This window comes from Platalea leucorodia (assembly GCF_965183815.1).
Source record: "Platalea leucorodia genome assembly, chromosome: 20".
In the NCBI taxonomy this organism is placed as follows: domain Eukaryota; kingdom Metazoa; phylum Chordata; class Aves; order Pelecaniformes; family Threskiornithidae; genus Platalea; species Platalea leucorodia.
This window is the reverse complement of record NC_138842.1, coordinates 6267640-6294854: the sequence shown is the minus strand read 5'-3', so window position 1 is coordinate 6294854 and position 27215 is coordinate 6267640. Positions and strand designations below refer to the sequence as shown.

Below are 27215 nucleotides of genomic sequence, written 5' to 3'. Positions count from 1 at the left end.
GACTAATAGCTATCTGTATCTCGTTAGCCGTTACCTGCTGCGACCTCTCAGTATTTGGCATCGGGCTTGTCCACCACCCGTTAACAGCATCATCTCTTACCAGCGTACAGAACGCATTTCCTCACCTCGGCCGCGGTGCAAAGGCAGGTTAAGCCAACGCTGTTCTGCTGGCTTCACCCGGGAAGCAAAGGGCTGTTTCTGGCAAAAGCCACGCCGCGGCAGCGTGTGCCGCTGCAGATGCCTTGCTGAGAGCAGCCAGGCCGAGACCCCGGGCAGTGACCCAAGTGCTGGGGGCCTGGGCGAGGAGGGGTTCGAGCTGACACTCGGCTGCTGATTTAAGCCCACCTCCTAGGTGAAAGTCCCGCTGTTGTGGGAACAAACCTAAAGGTGGGAGCGCGCACGGTGCCACCCAGCCTTGATAACCTGCTCCTGGGGAAGGGAGCCTTGAAATCGGGTGGGGACGGGGCAGACGTGCTGCCCTTACCGCCCCGGCGGGGCTGCTGCTGGCGGGAACAAACTCAGAACTCGGCTTTGAACGTTGTACTTTATTTTCACATATATAAAAAAAACCTCGCAAGTATCAGACAAAACTCCTGGAAATTTACACGCAATCCAACAAAAATATAAGTAAACCAAAGCTTTTGCTTCGACAACACTTGTAGCTCGAGTATAGCTCACTGCTTGTTAGGGTGCTGGCCGCCGGGCTGCTGCACGGCTCCCTGCCACCGGCAGAGGATGCTGGGGGTGCGCGAGGGGACCGCTCTCCCGTCACCCAGGGTCAGCCTCAGCCCCTTGCCGAAGGGCTGGGGGGGTGACAGGCTTGCGGACAGCATAGCACTGAGAGTACATGACTTAGGGGGCTGCAGGGGGCTGATCTCTCTAGGAGGAGGCAGGAGGGAGAGCCGTGTTTCAGGCGCAGGGCTGGGACAGGCCACGGCAGCGGAAGCTAAAGGCAGGCTGCTCGCCCGTCTGCCCTCTCCACCACTCAGCTGCTGTAGCACCAGCCTGGCTGTGGGGCCAGGGGTGCCACCAAAGCACAGAAATAAACCAGTTTTAGCTGGGGCTGGTCATCGTTCAGCACAAAAAAACCCTGAGACATCGCCAACTGGCCCTGGCCTAATAATCCTTAGTTTTACATTTGGGGGGCGTTCCAAGACCTGCTGTTGCCAGCAGCTGTGCAGCCCCCCTAAAAGCAATCCAATTCCCTGGGGAGTGGGGGGAGAGAAGCCCTCCCCTCACGTCAGCGAGGCTACGCTACGAACCAGAGAAGCTAAGCCCTTGGTCTGGCATGTGCCCGAGAGATGGGCGCCCCGTCCTTGCTCTGCTAGGTACTCGCCTCTCGTAGGGTCACAGCTACCCGTCGCGGAGCTCCCTACCTGCACAGCACCGTCAGGACACACTGGGCTAAACCAACAAGACAAGAACAGTTCAAAAGGAAAAGCAAAGCACTAACACCTCCCCAGCAGCTGGCAAACGCTGCTCTAACACACCACTTCCATTCTTCGCTCGTCTAACCTGCACACCACTACATCTAAGGTGCCTGGGACATCCCAAAAGTAAAAGTAAAATTTCACCAGCTTTGCTGAGCAAGTTTGGGGTTAAACACATCAAAACCTTCCCACACACGTACAGGACAGATTTCCTGAAAAAGCCTCAAATCCTTCCACCAGGTAGCTTAATGGGATATTTTCTTTCTAATATTGCTGTTGGCTTCTCTGTAGTAGTAAGCAAGTCCAGCTTTGCTGCTGCTAAGTCGACAACCTGCAAGCCCACGGTTGAGGTAACGGACGGGTGAGTCAGGGGGTGTCCCCTGCGCGTTGGGGCTCAGCACTGCGACACAGTAATCGTCTCTGGCCGTGTTCCCCAGGTACTGGAGCAGGGGTAGGACAAGGCAATCCAAGAGCAGGAAAGGTTTGAAGGAAGAAAGCACTTAGTAGATTCCCTCTCTACTTTCTCAGATCGATGTATTTCTCGCTCTTCAGTCCACCAAAACAGAAAGAGGGGGGGAAAAAAAAAAGCAGTTAGGGGTGAACATAAAACCAGATCCTCCACGGCAGGTGTCTGCATGACAAACAGCAATGTGACAGGGGAGAGCCGCCGGCCCGGTCCACCCCATGGTGGCTGAGCATCCACCCCAGGGTGGGCAGCAGGACCGGGGTGGGCTTCCCTCTTGGCCTAAGGCAAATAAAACCACAGTGGGCTCAGGTGCCGCACCCTATGGCTCTGCAGGACGCGCAAGCCCTGCCTTAGCACGGTGACGGTCTGGCACCGACACTGAATAGTTGCTCGAGCCCCCAGTGGCTCTTGGCCCCAGGTGAGAGGTAAGCACACGGCCCAGGAGACTCATCTCATCCTGCACCGAGAGCTTTGGCTCAGAGTTGCCAGATCAGGGCCCATTCCTGCAGCCTCCGCTCTGACTCCTGGCCAGAGATGTTTATGTAGTTCCTTCTCCCAGAGCCGCCCCGGAGCCCGGCTCCTGCTCCAGGGAGCATGGAAGGAGGCAGTGCCAAGCAGGCTTGGCAGCGTGCTCCCAGGAGGTGCCAGGGGCTGGCACGGAGCGGAGCTGCACATGCGCAGGGGAGGGCTGCTCCTACGTCCTTGGAGCAGAGCTGCGGCTTTGTCACCTCCCCTCCCTCCCACGGCCCGTCTGGAGCGCTGCTGATGGATGATGGAGGCCCATGCAGGGTGGGGAGTGCTGGGAGGGGAGCTTGCGGAGAGGAGAAAAGCATTACCTCGATGCACCCCCCATACACTCCTCACCTCAGCTCCGAGCCCCGGGAGCAGCCCTGGCCCTGGGGAAGGGCAGTGCACGACGCTCTGTCCTACCTGGTCAGCGGCAGGTCTCTTCTCGTCGCTGGCACCCTGCAGAAGCCCCGCCTCTTCGGAAAGTTTATCTGACTTAACTTCAACTACAATCTTGTCTTTACGTGCCTCTGGCTTTGTGCTAGGGGAGGGAGGTGACAATTTTGAGACATGTTTGCGATACCAAAGAGGGCACATGGCCGGTTGAGCGAGGCCAAGCCCTGGGGCTCCATCTCAGGGGATGCTCTGGAGCGGGGCTGGGGCAGAGGAAGGCCAGGGGTGAAAGAGTCTCCGGCTCAGAGAAAGCTTTGGGCTGCCCAGCCCCTCCCTGGGCAGGAGTCCCTTGGCTGCTCTACCACTCTGCTGTCCTCCTCATCGCCTCCCTGCGCAAACGGGGCAAGCAGTGTGGACCCCAGGCTGTGGGAAGCTGGAAGCGCTGCTGAGACCCCAGCGTGGTGCCACCCGAGGCGGCACTATTGCCTCCCTCTGCGTTGGGCAGGGAGCGGCGGGTGCAATGGGATGGGAAGCATGAGTGATGGCAAGCACCTCTGACCCCAGGGGCTCCCTGGGAGGGCAGGCGGCAGTGCTTACATGTCCTGTTTCCCAGAGTGGCCGCACGGCAGCTTGCCTTTCTTGTGCAGGAAGTAGATGACAGACCCCAGCACAGCCACCACGAGGATGGAAACGATGATCGCCACAATGATCACCCCTTTGCTCTCCGGTGTCTTTTGATCTAAAGACAACGGGAGAGGAAGAAGTTAATGCCTGTCCCACCCTGATGCTCTCCAGCATCATTACTGCACCCTCTTGGGGAGCAAGAAAAGGACCCCTTCCCCCAAGAAAGCACCATGGGGACCAGTTCCTGGTGCTTCTCCAGCTCCCTGCAGGATGCAGACATCAGTACAGAAATGCTCTGTTAGGGCAGTTTCTGCATGAATACGCTTTGCATTCTGCTCCCGGCTGCTATGCCCTGGCGTGCCATAGGAGGATGGCTTTCAGGGTTTCCTGCAAGACATCAGGCCATCCCTTTGCTTCCTTGCCCAGCAGGCCTGGGCTGCAGGAAGCCGCACTCGATGGCCTCGCTGGGGACAAGCAAGCAGCTTTCACACGGCTGCAGAAACAGGCGGAGACAGAGCCTCCGTTTCCCTCCCGGCTTGGCAGGGAGAGAGGAGCAGGGACAGACGTGGTGCAAGAGCCAGCAACCAAGGCTCCCTCCCCAGGCCAGAGGTGAGCAAGACTCCCGCCGCTGGCATGCTCCCACCAGCGCCTGAGCTGACGGATGCACGCACCCAGCGCGGTGCGGAGACTGACCTTTTCTGATGGACTCCACTGGTAGAGCAGGAAGGGAGGGAAAGAGACAGAGCTCAGCCACGCCACAGCAGCACGGCACACATGGCGCCTGTGCGAGGGGGACTAATACTTCTCTGGGTTCCCGGGGCGGAGGGCAGTGCCTGAGACTCACCGAGCAGCTGGATGTGCTTCTCGCTGACACCTAGCGCGTTGGAAACCCGGCACATGGCTCCCGCCCGCAGCAGGTCGTGGTTCACGCGCACCGTCAGGCTGCTGGCGATGTGCTGATTTTCAATGTACTCATGAGCCTGCGAGGGGGAAGGCAGCGAAGGATTCAGTGCCCAAGGCAATGCGCAGCCCCTCTGAGAGACCACAGCCTGGACCCAGCACCCTCCCCAGCTCTCACCGTCCCATTGACATTCCAGTGGACAGAGGGCCTGGGGAAAGCGATGGCCTTGCAGGTCAGGTTCACCACCTCGTCCTGCCGCACGTACAGCGGGGAGCTGATGGCGACGATCCGCGGCTTCCCTGCGGGGAGGGCACATCAAGCACCCGTGGCTCTTGGGGGGAACAGGACTGATGCTGGGTGGGATGGGGCTCACTCTGGCACGACGGCATGCCCGCACACATGCTGGTTCTTACCCTGAACAGCCACGGCCACCTGCTTGCTCTGCTCCAGCCCCGGCACGCTTGGTGCGATCACCTTGCAGCTGAAGTTGCTGGAGGTTTCGAAGGTGAGGTTGTTCAGAAAGAGCTGGTTCCCTTCTGCGACCTTCCTGCCCTGTTGGGAAGAGATGCCCCCCAGCAATGAGCCCTGAGCACCAGGCCCTTCTGCACCCAGCTCCCCAGGCTCTGCGGCTGTCCCAAAGGGGCTCAGCCCTCCCTCCTATGCGCAGCGAGGGAGCCTGCAAGCACAGGACCTCTGCAGTACTGGCCAGGAGGTGAAGAGGCAGAGATGGACAATGCAGGTCCATGCAAGGGGGAATCCCACCCCTGGCCTCTCTAAGGAGAGACGGAGGAAGCTCCTGGCTCTGCCCAGTTTGCTGCAAAGCCCAGGCTTGCCGAGCCTGAGTGTGACAATGCCCAAATGCCTGCTCACCTCCTCATCCCTCCACTGGTAGTTCAGGGCCACGGGACTGTGGGCATCGCAGCTCAGCTTCACGCTATCCCCTTCCTGAAGGGGTGAGGATGGCTCCATCTTCACACGGACCCCTTCAATATCTAGGGGAGGGATGGAGACCAGGGCAGGGTGAGCAGGAGGGCCAGGGCACCCACCACAAGGTGCACAGGGTCCGGTCCCGTCCCCCGCCTTACAGTTCACAACAAGCTCCACATCCTTCTCCAGCTGTGTCATATCATCCAAGTCCAGGGTCTGGCATTTGTACAGGCCACTGCTGCTCTTATTCACGCCATGCAGGTTCAGCACCCCGCTGCTGGTGTCTGCTAGCGATGTCAGGTCCTGCCAGTTGTCTGTCAGCTGCAGGCAGCGGGGAGAAAGCAGAGCCCTTAGCCCCACACAGGCACCCTCCATCCCAGCCACTGCATCCCACTTCCCAGGGCCCTCCAGGCAGGGGACAAGGAGCACCGAAGACACGAGATGTCTGCCAAGGGAGAGGTGCCCAGGTCCCCTCTGGCCTCACCTCTCTCTTATAGAAGCTAAAAACGGGTGCTGGGTTCCCGTCGGCCTCACAGACCAGCTTCACATCGTCCCCTTCCTTCACCAGTGCCGAGGACGGCATGACCTGCAGCTTCACGTGCTGCGCGGGGTCTGGGGGAGGAGGGAGTGGGAAGGGTCAGCGCAGGGCCCCGCCACGCAGCACCGGGCAGTGGGCACGGCCCCCAGCCCCTGACTCACAGAAGACGGTGACGTTGACTCGCCGCGACTCCACAGTGTGCCTCTGTCCCCGCAGCCAGTAGTGCACGGTGCAGTGGTAGAGGGAGTTGCGGTCCTCCCGGGTGACGTGGGCGAAGAGGGTGCTGCTCACCGTGTACAGCCCGCTCGACTCGCGGGTCAGCGTGGCCGGGATCTTCACCACTGCAGGGGACATAGCCGCTGTTCCCAGCCCGTGGGGAGGCCATGGGAGGCTAGGAGGGCTCCCTTGGGAGCACAGGGCTCCTTTGGGTGGCCAGGGGCTGCCAGTCCCCAGCCAGTGAGGCCCTGGATAGTACAAGTGCCCCAGCCCCTCTCTCAAGCAGGTAGGTGCGGTTCCCCATCCCCATCCAACTCACTCTTCTCCTCCGGCTGCAGCTGCTCCCCATTCTTGTGCCAGGTGATGTTGGGGGGCGGGAAGCTGTTCCTGCTCACGCACTGGGCAATCTGCAGCAGCAGAGAGAGCCTTGAGCATGGGGTGCCCCCATGGGAGAGGCGAGTGGGGAGCCTGGCACGGCTGGGAGCCTCCGCCTGCCCTGTGGGGGGCCTCTCCTCACCTGCGGGATGTCACTGCTCTGCACGGAGATGCCTCCTGTGTTAGCCATGATCTCAGGGGCCTCGGGGACCTCTGGAGAGAGAAGCCACCCCATGCATATTAGGAGGGACAGGACAGGATCCCCCACCAGCCCTGCAGAGCCTCCTGCCCCGTCACTCACTGTAGATGTGGAGCTCAGTGCGGTTCTCGCCCATGCCGTGGCTGCCCGCCCCGACCTGGCACACGAAGGTCCTGGCATCCTGCACCGTCACCCTGCTGATGGAGAGGGCCTTGTCCTCCCCCACCGACAGCCGCCCCTTGTAGTCCGTGTTCTCCTCCAGGACCTTGCCGTCCGTGATGCGGCACAGCCTCACCCGGTTGTTGTGATCAATCTGCAAGGTGGGGGCCGAGACCAGGCTGACAGAGGGCCCAGGAGAAAGCCCCAGGCTATCTGCCACCCCAGCCCACAGCCCACCGCTCCTCTCCCAGGTCAGCACTCACGTAGGACCAGTCGATGTAGGTGTAGGAACCATTTCCAGGGATGTAGAAGTTGCACTCGATCCTGGCTGTGCCCCCGCTCTCCACTTCGACCACCGCTGGCATGGAGACCTCCAGCTTGCTGGCTGCAGCTGCAGGACAGAGCCCATCAGGGGTGGGAAGCATGGGGAAGCCCCCGTGTCTGAGCTAGCGAGGGAGCTGAGCCCAGGCCCTGTCCCATCTCCATCCCCCGAAGGACGTCAGGCAGAGCCCTGTCCTGCGCCAGCATCCCCCAGGCACCGTGTCCCAGCCCAGCGGGAGTCCCAGCCAGGAGCACGGCCCCGTTCCTGCTGCCACGCTGCCTTCTGCATCCACAGAGAGCCTGCGGGCTCAGGCCAGCACCCCTGTTCCCAGAGAGGGGACGACACATGCTGTGCTCGCACCACCGGTCTCAGGACACCTGGAGACAACCACCCATCCCACTGCTGCTGCAGTCCCCACCAGACCTGCCCTCCCCACAGCATCCCAGCCTTGCTGAAATGGGCAGCAAGACCTCCGAGCCCCCCAATCCCCTCGCACACCACTGAGGCAGGGAGCGGCTGCACCCTGCCCAGGGATGGGTATGGGAAGGGGCTGCGTCTCCACAGCCTGCGAGCGAGCAGATCGCCTTGCCAGCTGCCTTAATCTGAGCCTGGGGCAGCACTGATCCCCCTCACACCCTGGAGCACACATCTACCCGCCCTCAGTCCGAGCCAGCATCCCAGAACTGCACCCACCGTGCCTTACTGGCCCCAAGGGCCAGGCAAGGAGGTGTCGGGAGGTTAGCAGAGGCAGGGGAAAGGGCTGGGTGCTGGAGATTGAAGCTGGCAGCACAAAGGCTGCACCTTCGCACAGCCCGGGACCAGAGCCCTGACGTCAGCCTGCGCGGCCCCCGCAGTGGCCCTGGGAGCTGGGGCATGAATGAGGTGCTGTGTTCCTCCACAGCGGGACAAGGCGCACAGGGCACCAGCTCAGGAGGGGTGCCCTAGCCAGCTGCGGCTGCCTGCTGCTGTTTCCCCCTCCAAGGCAACAGGGCCCATGGGGGAGGCAGCATGCCCCTGACCAGCATGGCTGCGGTGCAGCCGGGACTCCCAGGTCCCCTCCCCAAGCTCCAACCCTGCCACCCGGGCAAGAACCCAGAACCCAGCAGTCAGAGCATCCACCCCTGCAGCGTACCCAAGGCAAGCCCCTCGCTGCTCCTCTGCTCCCTGCCCATAAAGCAAACCCAGTGCCCGGGGTGAGCAGAGCCTGAACCCAGCACCTTGGACCCGCACTCGCGGTGAGCAGAGCCTGCCCACCCCAGCACCCCACCTTCCTTGCCAGCCCAGCCGCCCGCTCGCCCACAGCAGTAATGGAGCTCCTGGCCATGCTCCAGAGCAGCGGGGGAAGGTAATGACTATCGATCCAGGACAAGGGAACAGAACAGCTTCCCGAGGGGCTGGGGGCAGAGCAGCCCCAGCGGGGCACAGCACAGACAAGAGCTGCGTCACAGCAAGGCTGGGAGTGCCATCGCCGCCTGTACACCCCGGGCTGGCACGCAGCCCTGCAGGAGGGGACGGCAGTCTGTCCCCCAGCAACATGGCCAGCCGGCTCGGGACCCACGGCCCAGCCCAGGTATGGGAGCTGGGGACAAGAGGCTGGAGGAAGCCAGCTGTGTCAACAGCTCCCTTGATAATGCCGCTCGGTAACAGCCACCGAGCCTCACACGTGAGGCAACTTCAAAGGGCAATGCCGTGCCCACAAAATACTCTTTGTCTACAGTGGGTTATGTGGTGGCACAGCCCCAAAATGCAGCCAGGAGTCCTTCTGCCACAGCAAAGGCCCTGGCTCACAGGACTAGCCACCTCAGGACACCCCAACAGCCAGCATTTGGCCCTCACCCGTCCCATCGGCACAGTGCAGTTAGCACTAAGCAAAGAGGGACGAGCAAAGCACTGCACAGGAAAGGAGGTGGTAGAAAAACAGGTGAAATCCCCAGAGATAAGCATGCGCTGGGGTCAGGAAACTGGACTGAGTGTACATAGGAAAAGATAACTTTGCACCGGAGGCACCTGCCCACCTGTATGGCCACAACTGCAGCCGGGCACCCGCGGACTTGGGCAAGCCTGGGGGTAGGATGCACCCGGCTGCCCCCCTGCACCCTCCCCTGAGCCCTGACACTTCTGGGCTGCAGGCAGCCAGGCCAGGGTTTGCCCCTCCATCATTTTTAGACCTTCAGCATGGGCCCCGGGCAGAGGCAGCCCCTGGGAGAGGGAGAGCTGCTGGCCCACCCCGCTGACCCGCTCGGCATGAGAGCCCTTATCCAGGCAGCGAAGCAGCCGAAACCATGAGCTCAGAGCTGGAGAATGGCTGGCATCTGGGGCTGGCATGAGGCACACGTCCCTCCCACCCGTCCACTGCCCTTGAGGAGGTGGACATGGACACTGCAGCCCCCACGCTGCCTGGAACAAGGGCTCACTGCCCCCCACCTCCTCTGGGGCAGGCTGGATACTAGCCCTCACCTGGGCTGGAAGGAGCACCCAGCGACACCCCAAGCGTGGCTAGCTGGGGGACACAAGGCCCCCCACAACCCTGGGTACGCAAGGCTTTCTGCTGCGGCTCCAAGACCCCACAGCCTGCCAGCTGCGTGGGCAGGCTAGAGAGGCACTGGGCACAGGCATCCTGGCATAGCAGGCTCTGGGGACACGGCAATCCTCCCTTGTGCCCAGCACGCCTGCAGACACGGGTGCATTGATGGAACCTGGGCAGGGCTGGAGACCCATCGGCCACGCGTGGAGCAGCCCAGCTGCAGAGCTGAGCTCCAGCCTGCACCGTGCACCCCAAGCACCTGGCACAGCTCCAGCGGGAAACCTCGAGATCTGGAGAGGACGTCTGCAGCAAGCAAGCAGGGAAGGGAGGAGAGCCCCCGTGCCTTTCCATCTGGCTGGCGGACAGCCGGCCGGCAGCCAGAGCTCCACAAGAACAAAGATTTGCTTTTAGAGCCGGGGAAGGGGGTGGGGAGTAGCACAGCCCCTCCACCAGCCTCCTGCGGAGCCGAGGTGTGTGGGGAGCAGGCGAGGAGCGCGGCTGCGTTTGTGGCGCAGAGCCCCTAGTGCAGAGCCCTGGGCACGGAGCAGCAAGAGAAGGGGCACCACAGGGGTCTGGAGCCGCACGTGGGATGCCTGAGGTTTCTGTGAAACCAGCTGCGGCCAGATCCCTCCTGCTCCCGGCACTTGCACACATGCTGCCCTCCTCTGCCTTGGCAAGGCTGCCCTTCCTGCACAGATCCCCACAGAGCAGGATCACCTGCACCCCTTTTTCATCACAGAGCGGAGAAACAGCACGTAGAGCCACAGCCCTGCGGCAAGCAGCACCACCGCCAGCGCCCAGCAGCTTCCGCCCCAGCCCAGCCCTCGCTGTGCTGGGAATGGGGAGGGAGCCAAGGCTCTGCTGCAGGAGGGACCGGCACCTTGCACCCCCAAACAAACCCCACTACCCCATCAGGACCCAGCCATGTGCACCAGGAGAAGAAAGGCTCCCAACCCCAGCCCCGCAGCCAGGTGACAACATCCACAGAGACCTCTCTAACAGCCGGAGACTGCAGGGCAGAAGGGGCCAGGGTGGCACCGGCAGCTCCAGCGTGGGCTCAGCGTCCTGCCCCGGCAGCACGGTGAGCCTCCCGGCCCGCCTGGGAATGGCTTGGCTGTGGCCCCTCATGCTTCTGGGAAGCATCAAGCCTTTCACCGTGGCTGGGCTTGCAAACACACCGATGCCGCCAACCAATAAAAGCCTCGCTCAGCACATGTGCTGTGAGGAAGGGGATCCCAGCACGGGCCGGGGTGGAAGCAGCCTGCCTTTGGCTCGGGCGTTCGGCTCTCCTGCAGCGCCAACGCCTCGGCCAGAGCAGGCTTCCCCGGCGCCTGGGGCCACCTCCGCAGCACGGCGGGGCAGGGACAAGGCGCGAAGGCGGCAGGGAGCAGCCAGCGCACCGGGACCCTTCCCTGGCCCCTGGCGAGGGGAGGGCATGCTGCGGGGAGCAGGGCAGGGCAGGAAGCGCAGCCCCCCCCGAGGGTGAAAATGGACGGGAAAGAGGATAAAAAAAGAAAGCGTGAAAAAAGCCAAGAGTAACAAAGTGCTCGGGGAAAAACTCCTTAGAAGGAAAGGGGTGGATGCTTCCTAATAACTCGACCAGTTCACCCTGCTGCACACTGAACACACGTGGGGACGCCCCGGCCCCCTGCCCCTCGCACCCTTGCCTCTGCCCCACGGAGCACGGCCCCAGGAGCCTGCCTTGCGCCGGCCACCTTCCCTGGCCACCGGGCCAGCCTCCCCGGGGACGCAGAGGGCGCCCCTCACCCTGCCCTGCCTTAGGGGGGCTGCACAGGGGCCCCGAGAGCAGAAGGGAACACTCCCGGCCGCCCACGCCCTGACACCGCCGCCGCGGAGCCCGGGGCCGTGCAGGGGGGACACACGCTGGAGGGGGCTGGTCCCACCCCGGCACCACAATTTTAGCATTCCTGGCCGCAAGCCAGGCAGCGCCCGGAGGGCGGCAGCTCTGCCGGCTGCCTGGGCTGGCCCCGAGCCGCTCTGCGGGACAGACCCCCCGGCTGCCGCCCCGCGCCCCCCTGGCAGCGCGCAGCCCGGCGTTAGCAAAGCCCCAGCACCGCCCGTCCCCGCCGCCGGAGCGGTGTCCCGGCGCCCCCCGGGGGGCTGCGGGGCCGGCGGCAGGACGGGGCGAAGGGGTACCGCTGCCCGGGGCCGGCGGCGCCCCGCGTCCCGCCCCGCAGGCGGCTGCACCCGCGGCTCCGCAGCGCGACCCCCGACCGCCCCCCGGCCCCGTTCGGCCCCGTTCGGCCCCGTTCGGCCCCGGCAGCGCCGAGCCCGGCGCCACTCACCGCAGCAGAGCAGGAGGCAGCAGCCCCAGCCCAGGGCGAGCCCGGCCGCCCGCCGCCCCCCAGCCATGCCCGCCGCCGCCGCCGGCCGCCCGCGACTGAGCGCGGCCGCGGGCTGACGTCAGGCGGAGGAGGAGGAGGAGGAGGAGGAGGAGGAGGAGGAGGAGGAGGAGGAGGAGGAGGAGGAGGAGGAAGGCGCAGCGCCTGCCCACCGCCCGCGGCCGCTTATCACCCCCCAGCAGCAGCCGCCCCGGCGCCGCCAACGCCGAGCCCCGCAGCGCCCAGCACCGCTGGCGGCCCGGGGTTGCGGGACGGGGCGGGGGGGTTGCGGAGCCCCGGCCCCGCTCGGCCTCCGCGCCCGGCCGCGGGCAGCGGGCATCGCTCGGGAGGGTGCGGGCGGGAGGGCGGCCGGCGCCCCGGCTCTCCCAGGCGCCCCCCCGACTCTGAGCCCCTGGCAAATGCTTCCCCCCCCGTCTCGGCACGGGCCGTTTTCAGGCATTTCTGCTGGAGGGGCTGGTTCCAGCTTTGCTTCCAGACCTGCAGTCTGCCGGGTCCTGCCTGTCCGGGCTTGCAGAGGCTGATCGGAGCAGACTGCCGGGCGCTGGAGATGGAAATCGCTAGCAGACCCAGTGGGGAGGGCAGAGGTGTGGGGTTGGGCCGGTTTCCACAGGGGCTTGGGGAATGCCAGAAAGGGGGACAGTCCCTAAGAGTCCCGGGTGTCCGTGGATCTGTCCGGCAGTGCTTCGGGGCAGAACTGACCCGCTCCCCTGCTCAGCACCGCTCTGCCGCAAAGCCCAGCCACCGCTTCTGGGTTGCCTTTGAACCCACGCAGGCAGACTGAAAAATAGGGGGGCCAAGCCACTGTTCATCATTGCCTGGGCTCTGAGAGACACCTGGGGACAGCGGGGAGCAGCAGGGACGTGGAAGGTGCCGTCCCAGGCAGGTCACCAAGGTCTGTGGGGTTTGCGCCCCAGGCTCTGCTCCACTTGGGTCTCAGTGCCCCAAGCCCCGCAGGGACGCTCTCTGCAAAGCCCCATCCCTGTCCCCGAGGCAGGGCCCCAGGGCACAGCCCCGCTCTGTGGTGCGCAGCGAGCCACGGCCCGAGCCCCCACGCAGCTGTTGAACAGGGGGGCTGTGGAAAAGCCGTTCGCTGCGGTGGCCGGAGCAGCACGGCTGGCCAGGGGCCTGCCCGGGGGCGGAGGGGCTCAGGGCTGCACAAGGCTGCTATTATCCAGGGGTAATCACCCAGCCCAAACCCAGCCCGGCCCCTCCTGCAGCCCGGAGACGGCCCCCGCACACGCCTGGGGGAGCACAACAAACCTCCCCAGGTGCTGCAAGTTGCCCGCAGCCAGCCACGCAGGACACCCGGGTCCAGCGCCCCTGCCCCGTCGCAGCCTCGCTCTGCGCCTCGGTTTCCCCCCAGTCAATTAGAGCCAAAGGGGCTGTGTTGGAGGACAAAATACTGGGGTTTTCTTCTCCTTCAGAGCCCTTCTTCTGCCCCGCACACTCTCGCTCCCCATTCACACAGGACTCCCGAAGCCTGCTGACTCACATTCAGCCCACCTGAGGACAGGCCCAGGGCTGCCCCAGCACCCCCCGGGAGCAGTGAGAGTGCTGTCCTCCAGCTCTCAGCCCAGGGGCTCGGAACCTTTGCATATCCTCTTCTCTCCTCCGCTTGCTTTTCCTGCAGCATGAGCTGCACTCCAGGTCCCAGGCAGCACGGGCTGCGTCTCTCCCACCACCCTGAGCCACTCTGGGGCCGGGCTGCAGGTTCCCCCGGGCCACAGCATTCCTCCCTGGCATCCCCGAGCACCTCTCATACCGCCAGCCCCTCCAGCCTCAGCAACCCTGTGCTGGCCCCCAGCCCCGCTCCCCCACCGGTGCCATGCAGCGGCCCTTCCCATGCCCTCCTCCTGCCTCATCTGCGTGCCTGGCCAGCCCCCCCCCCCCAACACTTCCCCAGCCAAATAGACTTGATGATTCATCGGAAACGATTACATTTTTTCCCCACGAGATTAGTTGCTTAAAATGGCAATGCTGGGCAGTGATAAGGCTCATAGCCCTCACGTTGCCGGTGCAGAGGGGAGGCCTCCTCCCATCTGGTGCATTCGCTGGGAAGAGCAAGTGCAAGGGAGCTGTGCCATCATGTGCAGGCTGCTCGCGAGCTGCTCTCCGGCCCCACGGCTGCAGCGTGGGGATGCTCTCACAGCCAACGGTGGCAGGAGCTCCTTCTCCGCGGTGGGAACAGCCACCCCCTGAGCAGGTGCCCAGGTCTTGGGGACGCCCTGACACTTTCCTCTCACTCTTCTCTCCCTCGAAAGGGCAGGATGGAGCACCAGAGGAGCCTCAGGGTCCACTCCGCTTGGAGGAGGGAAAGGGATGTTCCATTCTGCACAAAATACCACGATTTAAGCCCCGCAAATGCCACCCTGTGAGGGAAAAGGGCGTGAAGGGTCCCGCTTTGCCATGGGAAAGCATCCACCAAGTCTAACAAACAAGTGGGAGAACCCAGATGACACACTGCTGGTGCATTTTGTTCTGGTGCTAACTTTTATTCCATGTTAAAAATAAAGCAAAATGTTGCTAATAAAACCTCTGCAGAAAATTCCCAGCAGTTGGAAAGGGCAAAGCCACTCCCTGGAGAAAAGAGGCTGGCCAACCGCTGCGGCAGGGAGCGTGCCACCCTGAAACAGCCTTCCACCATTACTGCAACCATTTAACTTTGAAGAAAACTTGTTTTTTTTCCCCTACCAAACTAATGGTTCTGGGGAAGATGGGCAGGATTTGAAAGCAAGGCCCCGCTGCCCTCACAGCTGGCGTGAAATTGCCCTGCCACGCTGTGTGCGGCACCCGGTGGGCTCGGGGTCTCTGCGTGGGGAGCACAGCAGGCTGGCCACCTTCATCTTCCCTCTCTGCCACCTTATCTCACGCTTTCTTATTTATTTGCTTGCTTAATGGATTTGGCTTCGGCCCCCGTTCACTGCTATGCAAACAAACAGTGTGGCTTAGGCTCCTGTGTGGCTGTCCCACGCACACAGGCAGGGTGGGAAGGGCAGGGCGCACGGGTCCAGCCCCAGCTGAGGACACGGAGCAGCTCTCGCCCTCTGGCAGCCGAGGGAACCTGGGGGTCTGGGCCCCCACAGCTCCCAGTGCTCGTCTTCTCCAACCCTCCTGCCACCTCTCGGGTGAGAGGCTGCGCCCGGGCAGGCGTCTTTGCCCCTGCAGGAGTGGGGCTTGCTGGCCCCTGGCAGAGCTGCCAGACAGCCGCTCCTCTCTGCTGGAAACATGGGGACGGCGGGGCAGCTCGTAGGCGCAGCCTGCCCAGGGCAGGGCTGATTACCCATGCATCATCTGAGCATTGCGGGTTGCAGGCACGATCTGGAAGTGTGTAATCGCATCTGCCTTTCTTCTCTGGCTCCCGCTGAGCCTGGCTCTCTGCAGCCGGAGGGGAGCGATGGCCAGCGTGCACAGCCAGGCATGGGGCCTGGGGCTGAGCACAGGCTGCATCGCAGCATGCACCTCAGCTCCTTCCACCTTTCCCTGCCCTCCCAGTGAGGCCCCTGGGGCTCGGCTGGGTCCTGCTGAGGCTGCTGGAGGGAGCTGGCCCTAGTGTGGGCCGTGCTGGCAGGCAGCACTCTGCTGTCCCGCTGTGCATGCCCTGACACGCTGCTCCGCACGCCCAAGGTGGGGATGGGGGGCCCCATGCCCTCCCCAGCCCCTGCAGCCCCTGACCATGCCAATGGGGCCCAGAACAGCCCAGGTGGCTCAGGAGGGGTCTGCAGGGTGCCTGGGGTGCTCTGTGTGCCGGCTGCCTCCCAGCGAGCCCCCCGCCAGTGCCGATGAGGGATGAGCTGTCGGCTGGCGCTGGCTTCCTGCGTGGCTCCAGGGTGGATGAAAGGCAGACGTGCGGGGCGGAAGCCGGCTGCCGCGTCCGCCCGGGCCTGCACCTCTTCACACAACACCGTCAGGGCCGCGAGGGGCCCCGCTCCCCAGGGAAGGGATGGGATGCGGGCCAGCGCCGTGCTTTCCCACACCGCCTGGGAACAGCCCGCTGCTGCATGGCAGTGCTAAGGCTCGCTACCTCCAGGCAAAAAACCCCTGGGGCACCTTCCCACCAGCCCCCCGTGCCACCTTTTGGGGTGCTTTAGGGCTCACGCAATGCATTGCGGTCTGGGGTAAGTACAGGGATCTGCCTGGGCTGTCTGACCTCTGGCTCCCCATTCCCTGGGTGGAAGACCACAAGGGACGGGGTATCAGATGTGCCATGAGGGTAGAGCTGCCCTGGGGCACCTCCGCCCCATCTCTGCCCACCTCTGGGAGCCGTCTTCGATGCCCCTGCCCTACAGCTCAGGAAAACGCCTTCTTCCCCCCCTTCCTAGGCTGGGCTCCCAGTGGCTTCTTTGTATCTCCCCTCTCCTTCCTCTCCTCTTCTGCAGGGCCTTTATGTGGGGATTATTAACCATGGCTACGCGGCCTTTGTTTAGGAGGGGCTGGGAGCAGGAGGGCGAGGGGCTGGGCGGAGGAAGGAAGGACGTGAGCGGAAGGGGGGAAGGAAGGTGACATCTGGATTTCTGTGCCGGAGGAGTGCAATTTCCCCGGGGCAGCTGCACGGAGACGGCCGGGGGTTCGGCGGATGCAGAGCGACTGCAAAGCTCCAAAGAGGAGCCAAGCTGGCAAGGGTCACCCAGCCCCATGCCATCCAAAATGCAGCCCTCAGTATCCACCCCGGTGATGGTGCCACTGTCAGAGGATGGACCCAGGAGCCCCAGGGCTCCAGCTCCCCTGCGAGGGCTGGCTTGTGGTGTGCAAGCGACGTGGGCTCGGCCACGCTCCGCAGGGAGCAGCACAGGGGTGGCGGGGAGGGCCATGGAGCCGTGCAGCCCTCCCCTCGCGCCCTGCCCCGGTGCGGGGCAGATGGACAAGGACAGCTGGGGGACTGAGCGCTCCTGGGGAAACCTTAGCCAGCCGATGGCCACCGCCAAGGCGCAGGGGGAAGGAGCCCTCCGCCCAGGGCTGGCCGGTCACTCGGCATCCCGGGGGTACAGGCTCCCCACAGCCCAGAGCAGGTGCAGCCCCGGGACAGCGTGCGAACAGCCACGTACTGCCCCCTCACTCGCACGTGTGCCGCTGGGCCAGGACGGTCACGTACGAGCCGCAGGCTCCTCTCCCAGCCCTGGTGCGCTGCCGCCCGGGTGCGAGGGGCAGGCTTTGGGGCTGGGGCTAGGTGAGACAGGGGCTGACGGGGCAGCAGGGGGAAGCTGGGAGCCCAGGGACGGCTATTTATAAACCGGCCTTTTCCTTCGGAAGACTTCCGAGTTCATCTCCCCCTCAGCACCGGCCGGAAAAAGGCTCCATTGTCTCGGCGCCAGATGGGCCAGGGCCGGGCACTGGCCTGCACAATGGGGCAGATTATGCGCCCGGCCGGCGGGGGTCCGGCAGCGGGATGCCCGGGAGGAGCAGCTGCCGCCAGCGCCCATGCGGCAACCCCGCGGCATGGGCTGCCAGGCCGAGAGCGAGACAGGCAGGGGTCCCGGCCGCGCTCATTCGTCACCCCTGCTAATGCCACAGCTCTTGCGCCACGGCTCCAGGGAGGAACCGGGAGGAGGAACGCCCCTGCCCTGCGCTCCATGTCACCCAGCTTTCCCAGCTCACTGCGGTGTCATTGAGCGGCGTGCTCCCCGCTGCCAAGGAAGGAAGGAGAAGCCAGTGTGGGGGCCAGCATCACCCCCTGTGCTTGCCTGCAGCCCCAGGCAGTGAAGTCTTTGTCCCGGCTTTGTCTGCAGGGCTTGGGGCTCCCCCAGGACAGCTCATTAGGAGAGACTGCAAGAAATCATAATGAGAGATTAGCCCCAGGCAGGTGGCGAGGCCAGCCCCAACTTTGGGGGAGCCCCTCTCGCACCCATGGGCTGTGGAGGCTCCCTTTGGAGGGCTCTGGGGAAAGCTCCCTGCTGCTGCAAAGACACATGGAGTAGGCGTGAGGGCAGACGAAGGCTGCCTGGGAGAAGGCAGCGAACAGGGCGCAGTCCCCATGCCACCTCCCCATGCCGCTGGCCCTGCACCCTGCTTGGCCCCACAGCATCGGGGACACACCGGAGCATCAGGGCCCAGGGGAACTGTGGGGCTGGCCAGGCCAAGCAGGGATTTCTCCTTGCGGGACTTTCCCATGGAAGAGGACTTGCTTTTCCCAGGGCTGTCTGGCCAGGCTCCAGGAGGAGAGAGATATCCCAGCTCCCTTTGTGGGGAGCCACACAGCCGTCCAGAAACACGGCGGGCAGCCTTCGTGCTCCCACTCTTCCACCAGTCTGGAGGGCAAACAAAGGCAGGGAAGGTGCTCGCTGCCGGGGACACAGGGGGAGACGGACACCCTCCAGCTCCCAAGCCTTCCCGCGGGCTCTCTCCAGAAGCCTCAGCCGTGCAGCACACAAGGGCGGATGCCGGCTGTCATTCCCTGCCATCAGGGATGCGTGTGGTGGGAGATACCATCACCTGCGCCTCCAAGGCTAGGCGAAGGCCAGAGGAAGAGTGAGCCACGCCGTCCTGGAGCTGAGCCCGAGTGGGGACGGGGGACTTCCCTGGAGCGGATGCACCAGAATGAGCTATTGTTCCAGCTTGGCCTGCGAGCACGGGGCTGCAGGCACCCGCCGCCACACTGAGGCTTCTGCCCGGCCCTTGGCGAGGGCATCTTGAAGGGACCGAGGTAAGGCTGCTGGCAGTGCCCAGGAGGACCGTGCTGGCTGGCTTCTCCCAGGCGCTGGGGCTGCCGCACGGCCAGGGGTCCACAGGCGAGGGCAGCCTGGGAATGGTCCCAGCTGCCCGGCCAGCCGCGAGTGTGCTGGGAGCACTGGTGTGATGCCAGCAGGACCCACACCCCAGAAACACCCTTCCTGCCTCAGGGCAGCAGCAGGGCATGCTGTGCCCATGCAGCAAGGGCTTAGGGGAGGCAGGGGAAGATGCTGGGGCTGGGGAAGCTGCATGTCCCCCTGCGGAGGCAGGCCTGGAGGGAGCCGTGGTGGTCTCCAGCACCATCTCCCAACTGCACGGCTGCACACTGTGCTGCCAGCCCTTTGTCTGCCTCATTTTTCCCGTTCCTCTGCCACCCGCAGTCTGTTCCCAGCTGGTCTGCTGTGACCTGCCCAGGGTGCGATGCAAGGCAGCCCCAGCACTGCTAGCCTGGCCCCAGGCTCCACACAGCCTGGACGCCAGAGCACAGGGTCCTGATACCCCAAGCACGTTGGGCTCCAGAGAGCTCCTCAAGCACCCTGACACCTGGCGCTGGGGTTGCTCCCTCCTTCCCTCTGCTTCCAGCTAAAAGCTGCAAGGACACAGCAGCTATGAGGGCTGAGGCAGCCCTATAGCTCATCTCTTCTGGCTGCTCTGTTTTCCCGAAATGCGGGGCAACTGCCCGGCTGCGGTGAGCTCAGCACCGGGAAGGCAGCTCAAAGGCATGATGCAGCAGCAGCCCCGCGGCCGGGCTCGGTGCCAGCGCAGCCGGTGCACTGCACAGCCCCTGGCCGGCAGTAGGTCTCCAGGCAGGGCTGCCTGCAGGGCAGGCAGGCAGGGGTGCACACACACCCCAGGCTCCTGTGCCCTCAGGGGGAGCTGTGGTGGCCCTGGTTAGCACCAGCACAGCCTGGTTTACAGCAGAGCCCTGTCTGCCCTATGCCAAATGAGCACCGAGAGGCTGACGAGGGGAAGGGGCTCACAAGTGGGGCTCATCCTCTGCTGCTGCTGGCAGCTGCCACAGGCACAGCTGGGAGCGCGGTGGCATCGTGCCCGGACCTCCAGCAAGTGCAGGGACAGCTGGGGGGACCCTCCTCGCAAGGAGGGGTCCTGGCCACGGCCCAGCTGCCAGGCATCCTGGCAGGGACCTCTGTCACCCCCGCAGGGCCCCGAGAAGGTATTTTCGATCCCTGCACCCCAGCCTCGCCACCCCTCCACCGGGAGCCCTGCTCTGCTCTGCTCCAGCCAAATCGGTGTTGCAACCTGAACCGATCCCCTGGGTGCTCCCGGCCCCCTGCACCCCTCCTTGCCCCATGCCGAGGTGCCTGAGCCCTGTGCCTCTCTCCAGCAGGTCTGAACGCTGCAGAGCCGGACACCCTAGAGCAGGAGAGAGCAAGCACAGGCTCCCCTCCGTCCCCTGGAACACGGAGCAATGACGGAGAAGCCCTGCTACGGAGCCGCGGCCTCTAAACCCTGCAGCCCCTGCACCTCTCCGACCCTGCAGCGGGGACCCCCCTGGAGCACAGCGCCCCGGGCATGGCAGGAGCTTGGGCAAGCGCCAGGACCGGGGAGGGGGAGGCAGGTGCACGGCCGGAGGCAGGGAATGAGCGGAGCACGCCCAGCCCTTGGCTCGGCTCTTTCTTTCCTTCTCCTGTTTGGTAAAGCAATAAGAAATCCAAACATTACCATAAATGCTGAAAGCATCCTGGCTCCGTCACGTGGGCACGGGCGCACATGCTGCTGGGGGGATCCATGTACCCGCTGCGAGGGAGCCCACAGCCAAAACCGGCCAGGCAGGGAGGGGACGCGGCTGGCGGGGAGCCAGCCTGCAGGACAGACCCCAGGTGGGGACAGACAGACAGACACGGATCTGCCATCCTGGCAGCCCAGCCAGTGCTGCGGCTCAAGGAGAGCTGGATGGCACCAAGCAGCACCAGCCCATGCAGAGTGTGCCAGGACGTGGCCCCTGCCCCGGCCCCTGCCCCGGCTCAGGGTGTCAACGTGTAGGGGAAGGGGCAGGCGGCTGCAGGAAGGGGACCCCAGCGTCCTGCTCCCTCGGGGCTCCTCCCTTGCTGCCCGGGGGTGCAGCGCTTCCCTCCCCGGCCCCGTGCTGGCCGGTGCCTCCCGGGGCTGCAGATGTCTTTTCCATGGGTCATCTGCTCCGCTCGCTCTCCCCTTCCTTAAAAAGCCTTGGGCTCCAGGGCTGGATTTTCCTGAACTTGTCATCACCGTCAGGGCGGTGGGGCTGGACCATCTCCTGGGGCACAGCGGAGTGAAGGCCAGAGCCGCCGGCAGCCCCACGCCCTGCCCAGAGGCCGGCAGGGAGGGCAGGAGCTGCTCTGGGGCCATAACCTTGGGCCAGGCCACGGCCATGGGTTTATTCTAGGACCTCCTGCAGGAAACTGCTTGCTAGGGTGAGAGCAGCGCTGCCCTGGGCTGACCCTGTCCCAAACACTCCCGCCCCAGGGACCCCACTAGCGAGTACAAACCTTCTGGGTGCCAGGGCTGAGGCTGTCACAAACTCATCACATGTGTGGCTCCAGGGACCCTGTGGGTGATTGGTGCCCCCCGCGCTGCTTGGAACCCAGGCGAGGGGGCCGCTCTCATGCCCTGGCCGTCCCACGCTCCGTCCGTGCCGTGTCCCGGCCGGGAGCCGGCCCGGGCTGCCCTGGGCTCCGCGGCGCCGCCAGGGTTAAACGAGCGCCGCTGGCCCTTTAAATGCGCGCCAGTGGGCGGGGCCCGCCCCGCCCCGGCCACGCCCCCAGCAGCCGCGCCCCCGCCGCGTCCTCCGAACCGCCCAATGGGCGGCGGGGAGAGGCGCGGCCCTCGCCGCCGATTGGCCCGGCGTCGCGCGGCAGCCCCAGCGAAGATGGCGGCGCCCAGCGCCGGGGGGCCCCGAGCGGGCCGCGGCTGACGGCGCCGAACGGGCCCCGGCGGGGCGCCCGGGCCCGCCATGGACCTGCTGTTCCTGCTGCTCCGCGGCCTGCGGATGGCCCTGGACCTGCTGGTCCTGGTGCTGGACGTCAACTTCTTCCTGGTGTCCTCGCTGGTGTCGGCGCTGCTCTGGCTGCTCGCCGCGGCCTGCAGCCTCCCCGCGGCCGCCGCCGCCGGGGCGCTGGCCTGCTGGGACGGGCTGCTCCTCTCGCTGGCCTCGCTGGCCCGGGCGGCCTGCTGCCTGGCGCTGGGCGCCCTGCAGGGCCTGGCCGGCCTGCTGCGCGGCTGCTGCTGCGGCCTGGAGGGGCTCAAGGTGGCGGGGCACCTCCTCTCGCACCTGGCGCTGCGGGGCAGGGAGCTGCTGCAGCGCGGGCTCTGCGGCCTGCTGGGCTGCGGCCAGGCCCTGGCCAGGCAGCTCTGCGAGGGCCTGGCCATCGGCACCAGCCTGCTGGCCTACCTCGTCAACAGCCTCGTTAACGTGTGCCTGATCGGCGCGCAGAACCTCTTCACCCTGCTCGCCGCCCTGTGGGACTCCGTCGCCGGCCCCTTCCTCAGAGCGACGGACCTGCTGGCCGCTTTCCTGGCGCACGTCTCCAGCGGTGCCATCGCTGTGTCTATCCTGCTGTGGTCACCCTGCCAGCTGGCCTTCGAGCTCCTGGCCTCCGTCGCCGAGCTCTTCATCAGCATCTTCTTCGTGAATATTTACGGCCTGGGCTTGCTCCTCCTCATTATTGTTGTCAGCGCCTTCGTCTTCAACCCCGGGCTGCTGTGGACGCTCACAGGCTACGTGCTGGGCTACTTCAACACGCTGCCTTCCTACCACCGGCTGCAGCGGGATGTGTGGCGGCTCTATCAGGTGGCCGTCCTGACGCTGGGTATGGCCATGACCTCCCAGGCCTGGCGCAGGGTGGTGGACTGGAGTCTGCAGGTGACCAACTGGAGCCGAGGAGGCAGAACGGTGAACCGGGAAAGCAACCAGCGAGGGGCAGCCGCGCCTGCCCTGAGACCAGCAGCCCCTGGCAGGCTGATGCTGGCAGGGGTCGGCCAGCTGCCAGCTGAGCACGAGGACTGGCTGGATGCAGAGCAGGTACCACAAGCGCGTCCTGCTTTGAGTCGAAGTGCCATGGCAGGACAGCGTCTCCAGCCGCCCAGGGAGGAACCGAGCACCTCCTGGGGGAAAGCTCTGAGGAGGCAGCAGCTGAACGCAGCAGCTGGGGATGGTGAGGGTGCTCCGGATAATGACCCCTGGGTGCTCCTGAAAGAACAAGAGGAACGTAAGAAATGCGTCATCTGTCAAGACCAAACCAAGACAGTCCTGCTTCTGCCCTGCAGGCACCTGTGCCTGTGTCAGGAGTGCACGGAAGTCCTCCTGCAGCAGGCCATCTACCAGCGCAACTGCCCGCTGTGCCGCCAGATGATCCTCCAGACGCTCAACGTGTACTTGTGAACCCAAGGGGCAGGTGGCTTGGGTCATTTTCCTGGGAGGTCAAGGGCACCCTTCTCTCTGCCTCTTGCCGGGAAGCAGAACTTCCCAGGGCTGCCTCAAGCAGCTTCCAAAGAACTAAGGATGGTGCTGAAAGGGCAAAAGGCTGTCGGGGGTGGCTGCTAGCCATATTTGCTACGTAACTAGATTGTAGCTCTTACTAGCAAGCACAATAGCTGATCTCTGCAGCAGGCCGAAAGAATTACCTTGGTTTTGTTGACAACTTTTACTGTTTCAGGGCCTGTGGCCTCAAGCCTGCAGCAGTCTGAGATCCAAAGCAGAGCACAGAAAGATGCTCCGGTCCCTCCTAGCCAAAGCTGATGGAAAGGTTAAAGGCTGTGCCCTCCTGGGAATCACAGGGGCTGGCATAAGGCAAGGGAGGGTTTTTCCCAAGGCCTGACCAGAAAACTACCTGGCAGACTGCATTCACGCCTCTGTTTCCTCCTCCCAGCATCTAAGTGGGGCAGCTCTGTGGGAAGGGAGAAGCGTGCCCCTTTTGCAAGGCCCTAGGAGAGCAACGAGCACACTCGAGCTTTTTAAGCTTTGCTACCAAGGGTCTGAGTCTGGCGCTCAGCTGGAGAAGAGCAGGGTTTCTGGGGTACTTCAGTATCCCAGCCACCGTGGCTTTGGTTTTTGAGCTTCCTGTCCCCTGTGCCAGGACAACGATGAACGCAGGCTCCCTGCAGGCCGGCTGACTGCAGAGCTCAGTGTTGCTGCTGCTTCCACGCATCACCTATGCAAGACTAGCAAGCACACATCAGGTTACTCACACGGGGAGGCTGGAGGGAGTTATTCGTTCTGCAGGGGTGGCGGTGCTGCTTGGGGAACCCGAGGGGTGGCTGGCCAGCTAGTGCTCACAGCCCTGGCAGCAGCAGCACACGTCTGAGCCAATGCTGGTGAATCCTCTCTAGATAATACATGTTTTCTTCAGGCTTAGAGTGCCACGGAACTGGGTGGTTCACACCAGTGCTTGCTTGCTGCTTCCCAGGCTGGGGTAGCCAGAGGGAGTAACTCTTTGGGAGGAGAGAGGACACCCCAAAGCTCCTGGGAGCCCACTGAGACATTCCAGCTCCAGGCGCGAGTTCTGCAGATCTGCAGTTGCGTGCATGGAGCAGTACCAGGACCACGGCTATCTTTGATTAGGGCAGGGTTACACTGCTGTTGTGTCTTACTGTCTGTCAGAAATGTAGCTAGTTTTATTTAAAAGCGTCCCCTGAAGTCTGACAAGGGTGTCCGATCCTGGCTGGGGAGGCCTGAGACGGCTCATCCCAGCTTGGTCAACCAGCACCGTTCCAAGAAATTGCTGGGCTGCAAGAGAGCCTTGCACTAAGCAGCTTTTCCTTTTCCAGCTGCTTGCCTGAGGTCAGCCATGTGCCACAGCCAATTTTGGCTGGAGCCAGACTGGAAAGAGTCTTGACTCCTGGACTGCAAGCCAAGAGCCTGAGGGTGGCTGGCATGGTCTTCCTTTTCTGTTCTTCTTGACTAGTGATTTAAGCCAAAACAGCGGCAGCAGAGAGGCAAGACCATGCTGGGAGACACCTCTGCGCTGTAAACCTGAGCTGTGGCAAGATACTATCTTGTTGGAGAGGGGCTCTGCTCTGGGAGGCACTGCAGGGGCTGGTTGCCCCCACGTTTGCTGGGGGCTGGAGGGACTCCCTGGGCCAAGCTGGGCTCCTGAGCACTAACGGGTGTTAGAAGGGCCTGGCCCCAGGGCTGTCAGTTGCTTCCATCTCACTTCGAAGAGATGCAAAGCTCCCTGGGCACGCCCTGGTGCTCAGCCTCTTGTTCCTGTGCCTCCAGACACACACCACCCACGCTAATGTTTGCTCTCCCCAGCCACCTCCCCTGTGGCTGCAGCCAGCAACACTTGCAGTTGAGTAGCCAAGCCCTTGCCAGAGCAGCGAGTGCGGCCCCGCAGGCTGTTCCCCAGGCTCCAGCTTGTCCCAGGCACCTGCAGAGGTTCTCCTGCAAGGGGAGACGGGGAGCTGCACCCTTCCCTGGGTGCGCCTCTGGAGACACCCAGGAGCGTGGCCATGCTCCTGGCTGCAGGCAGTGGTGCTTGGTCAGGACCAGCTCATGGATCTTGGGGCGCAATGTTTCCTATATGAATTACAGGGGGGGAAAGGACACCTCCCCAGGACTGCAGTTTCTCCCCTCAACCCCTTTTTCTATTATAGCAGTCACGCTTATTGTTTTAGGGCCTGTTTGTTTGCTGCCTGTTTATAAAACAAGAGAAAGCTTTGCCTTAAGTTTAACTCTTTGCACTATGGGCTAGATACTGAGCAGATTAAAGTCTCCTTTACCAAAAGCTGCCTGCTGCCTCATTCTTGGGAAGGGTTTTCTCTGGAGGGATGAGGTTGCCTCTCTGCTTGCCCCTGGGCCCCAGAGGAAGCCCATCACTGCCCACCTAGGGTCAGAGCTGGAGGGCCAACACCACCAGCAAGCTCAGGGGTAATTAATTATCTGGGGGTGCTTACACCCAGAAAGGCAGTGCTGTGGGATACCCCAGAGCCAGGCTGCTGCACAGAAAAAGCCTGGCACCCAGGAGATGAATCTACACCTGATGACATGGTGGGTGGGCTTTCCAGGGCTGGCATCCCCCAGCCCCTGCTCTGCTAACCCACAGCGAGAGGAGGTGGTTGTGGATGTGCCTGTGCAAGGGGGCCGAGAGCGCAGCTTGCAGGACACCCGTGCTAATGTCTGCATCTTGCCTGGAGATGTGTTTGGTGCTGCAGCCTCTTCTGGGCCCAGGAGCAGGCAGAGCAGCTGGGGTAGCTCTTGCTGGCAAGGGCCCAGGACCAGCGGGCATCTTCACTCCTAATTCAGATCACTTTGAGCTGTTCAGCGAGGAGAGAAGCAATGGCTGCTCTGCGGAGGGGCTTGTACACACAGCTTCATCTCTTCTCGGGAGCAGTTCCTCTCTGTACTGGAATGAAGGGATTTGTGCTCAGATTATCCAGAGCTGGAGCTCCCCAGGGCCTGAGCAGTCCAAAGCAGAGGGGCTGGGATTTCCCAGGCTGGCAGGAACATGCACAGGGACATGTAATCCCTGCTACTGCATGTCCTTGCCACCTCAATGTCCTGCTGCTTGCGACGGAGGGTGTTGGCAAGCCTGACTGTCCCAGGGATGGAGGACACTCCGAAGCACTAGGAGCTGTGGAGCAGCAGGCAGCACAGGGCTTGGTCTTGCCTTGCAGAAAGGCTGTGGCAGGCTCAGCCGCGCTGGGCTACTGGTGAGCAGATGCATTCACTGCACAACGAGATACTCCCTGGCCACGATCTGAGCTCTTGGCAGGTTGCTGTGTGCTTTTAAGCACCCTCTGCTTCTCCAGTATCCTTGTAAATTGTTTGGAAAAATGTTTCAGGACCCTGATGGCCAGAGACCCCATGAGTTCTGGCTCACCCTGCCCTGCACTCACCTGCCTTGGCAGGGCCACGCCAGCAAATGAGCTAATTTTAACCAGGATCCTCTCACGCCCTGGCTGAAAACCACAGCGGGGAGAGAGGGCCAGAACGAAACAGACATCTACTGCAGGAGCACAGCTCTGCCAGGCACAGTAAGGAGGGCCATGCCGGCAGCCTGCCCAAGCCCTGCAGGGGTCTGGCTGCAGATGGGTGATGACTGGGGAAACTGAGGCACTGCTCAGCCTTCCTTGCTTGCCCCCAGGGTGTGTGAGCTAAGGCAGGCTGGGCACCCAGGGAGGCTGCAGAGCTGCTCCAGGGCAGGAGGACTGGGCGTGCAGGGGAACGTCTGCCACCCCCTGCACAGTCAGGGTGCTCCCAGCCCACCACCCCCTCAGCCAGCCCCAGCAGGGGACAGAGAGGATGTTCAGCCACCTCAGGCCACTGCGGCCAAGCCTGCCAAGTGAGGACAGGATGTAAGTAAAGGACACAGCCTTCCCCCGGGAGCCATCCTGCACGCACTTGGCTCACTCGCTGGCCAAGCAGCAAGCAATTATGGGAGGAAAATGCAACTACCTCCCAGCTGATGGGCAGTGCATAGGGTCCCCAAGACCGACGGTCAGCCATGCCAGACCTGCCTGCTCTGTCACTGTGGCTTTTGGTGCGGGGCTGCGCTGCCTGGGGAAGGTGACCAGCAGCAGCAATGCTCACAGACCAATCCAGGGCATGAGATCTGGAGTCCCCGATGGTACTCCCTGCTCCAGAGCTTGCCTGGGAGCCTCACGGGTGAGC

At 63.6% G+C, this 27215-nt stretch overlaps 2 protein-coding genes across 3 annotated transcripts; one reads left to right on the top strand and one right to left on the bottom strand.

The window, feature by feature from the left end:
* Positions 1–530: 530 nt before the first annotated feature.
* On the bottom strand, positions 531–12001 carry MCAM (melanoma cell adhesion molecule). 2 transcript variants are annotated; one of them, XM_082330511.1, is made up of 15 exons: positions 11888–12001; positions 6999–7126; positions 6679–6889; positions 6520–6590; positions 6322–6409; positions 5948–6127; positions 5733–5860; positions 5407–5569; positions 5192–5313; positions 4735–4873; positions 4499–4620; positions 4265–4400; positions 3394–3535; positions 2827–2944; positions 531–1976 (listed from the first exon to the last, which is right to left on the bottom strand). In XM_082330511.1, exons 1-15 carry the CDS (start codon positions 11952–11954, stop codon positions 1947–1949), a joined length of 1845 nt encoding a protein of 614 aa, XP_082186637.1. In that variant the 5' UTR covers positions 11955–12001; the 3' UTR covers positions 531–1946. The 2 variants fall into 2 exon arrangements, with proteins under 2 accessions (XP_082186637.1, XP_082186638.1); XM_082330512.1 differs by lacking the exon at positions 2827–2944.
* A 9509-nt stretch (positions 12002–21510) lies between these two features.
* Positions 21511–25230, top strand: RNF26 (ring finger protein 26). Its single transcript, XM_082330501.1, has one exon. It carries the CDS (start codon positions 21558–21560, stop codon positions 22983–22985), a length of 1428 nt encoding a protein of 475 aa, XP_082186627.1. The 5' UTR covers positions 21511–21557; the 3' UTR covers positions 22986–25230.
* Positions 25231–27215: the final 1985 nt, after the last annotated feature.

Bases quoted from the DNA above. Each gene is read 5' to 3' on its own strand.
- MCAM (XM_082330511.1), bottom strand. From the start codon at position 11,954: ATGGCTGGGGGGCGGCGGGCGGCCGGGCTCGCCCTGGGCTGGGGCTGC. The intron at 6,128-6,321 runs GTGAGTTGGATG...TGTCCCCTGCAG, and splicing joins GCTGCAGCCGGAGGAGAAGA to TGGTGAAGATCCCGGCCACG. The intron at 5,314-5,406 runs GTAAGGCGGGGG...TCCCTCCCCTAG, and splicing joins TGTGGAGCTTGTTGTGAACT to ATATTGAAGGGGTCCGTGTG.
- RNF26 (XM_082330501.1), top strand. From the start codon at position 21,558: ATGGACCTGCTGTTCCTGCTGCTCCGCGGCCTGCGGATGGCCCTGGAC.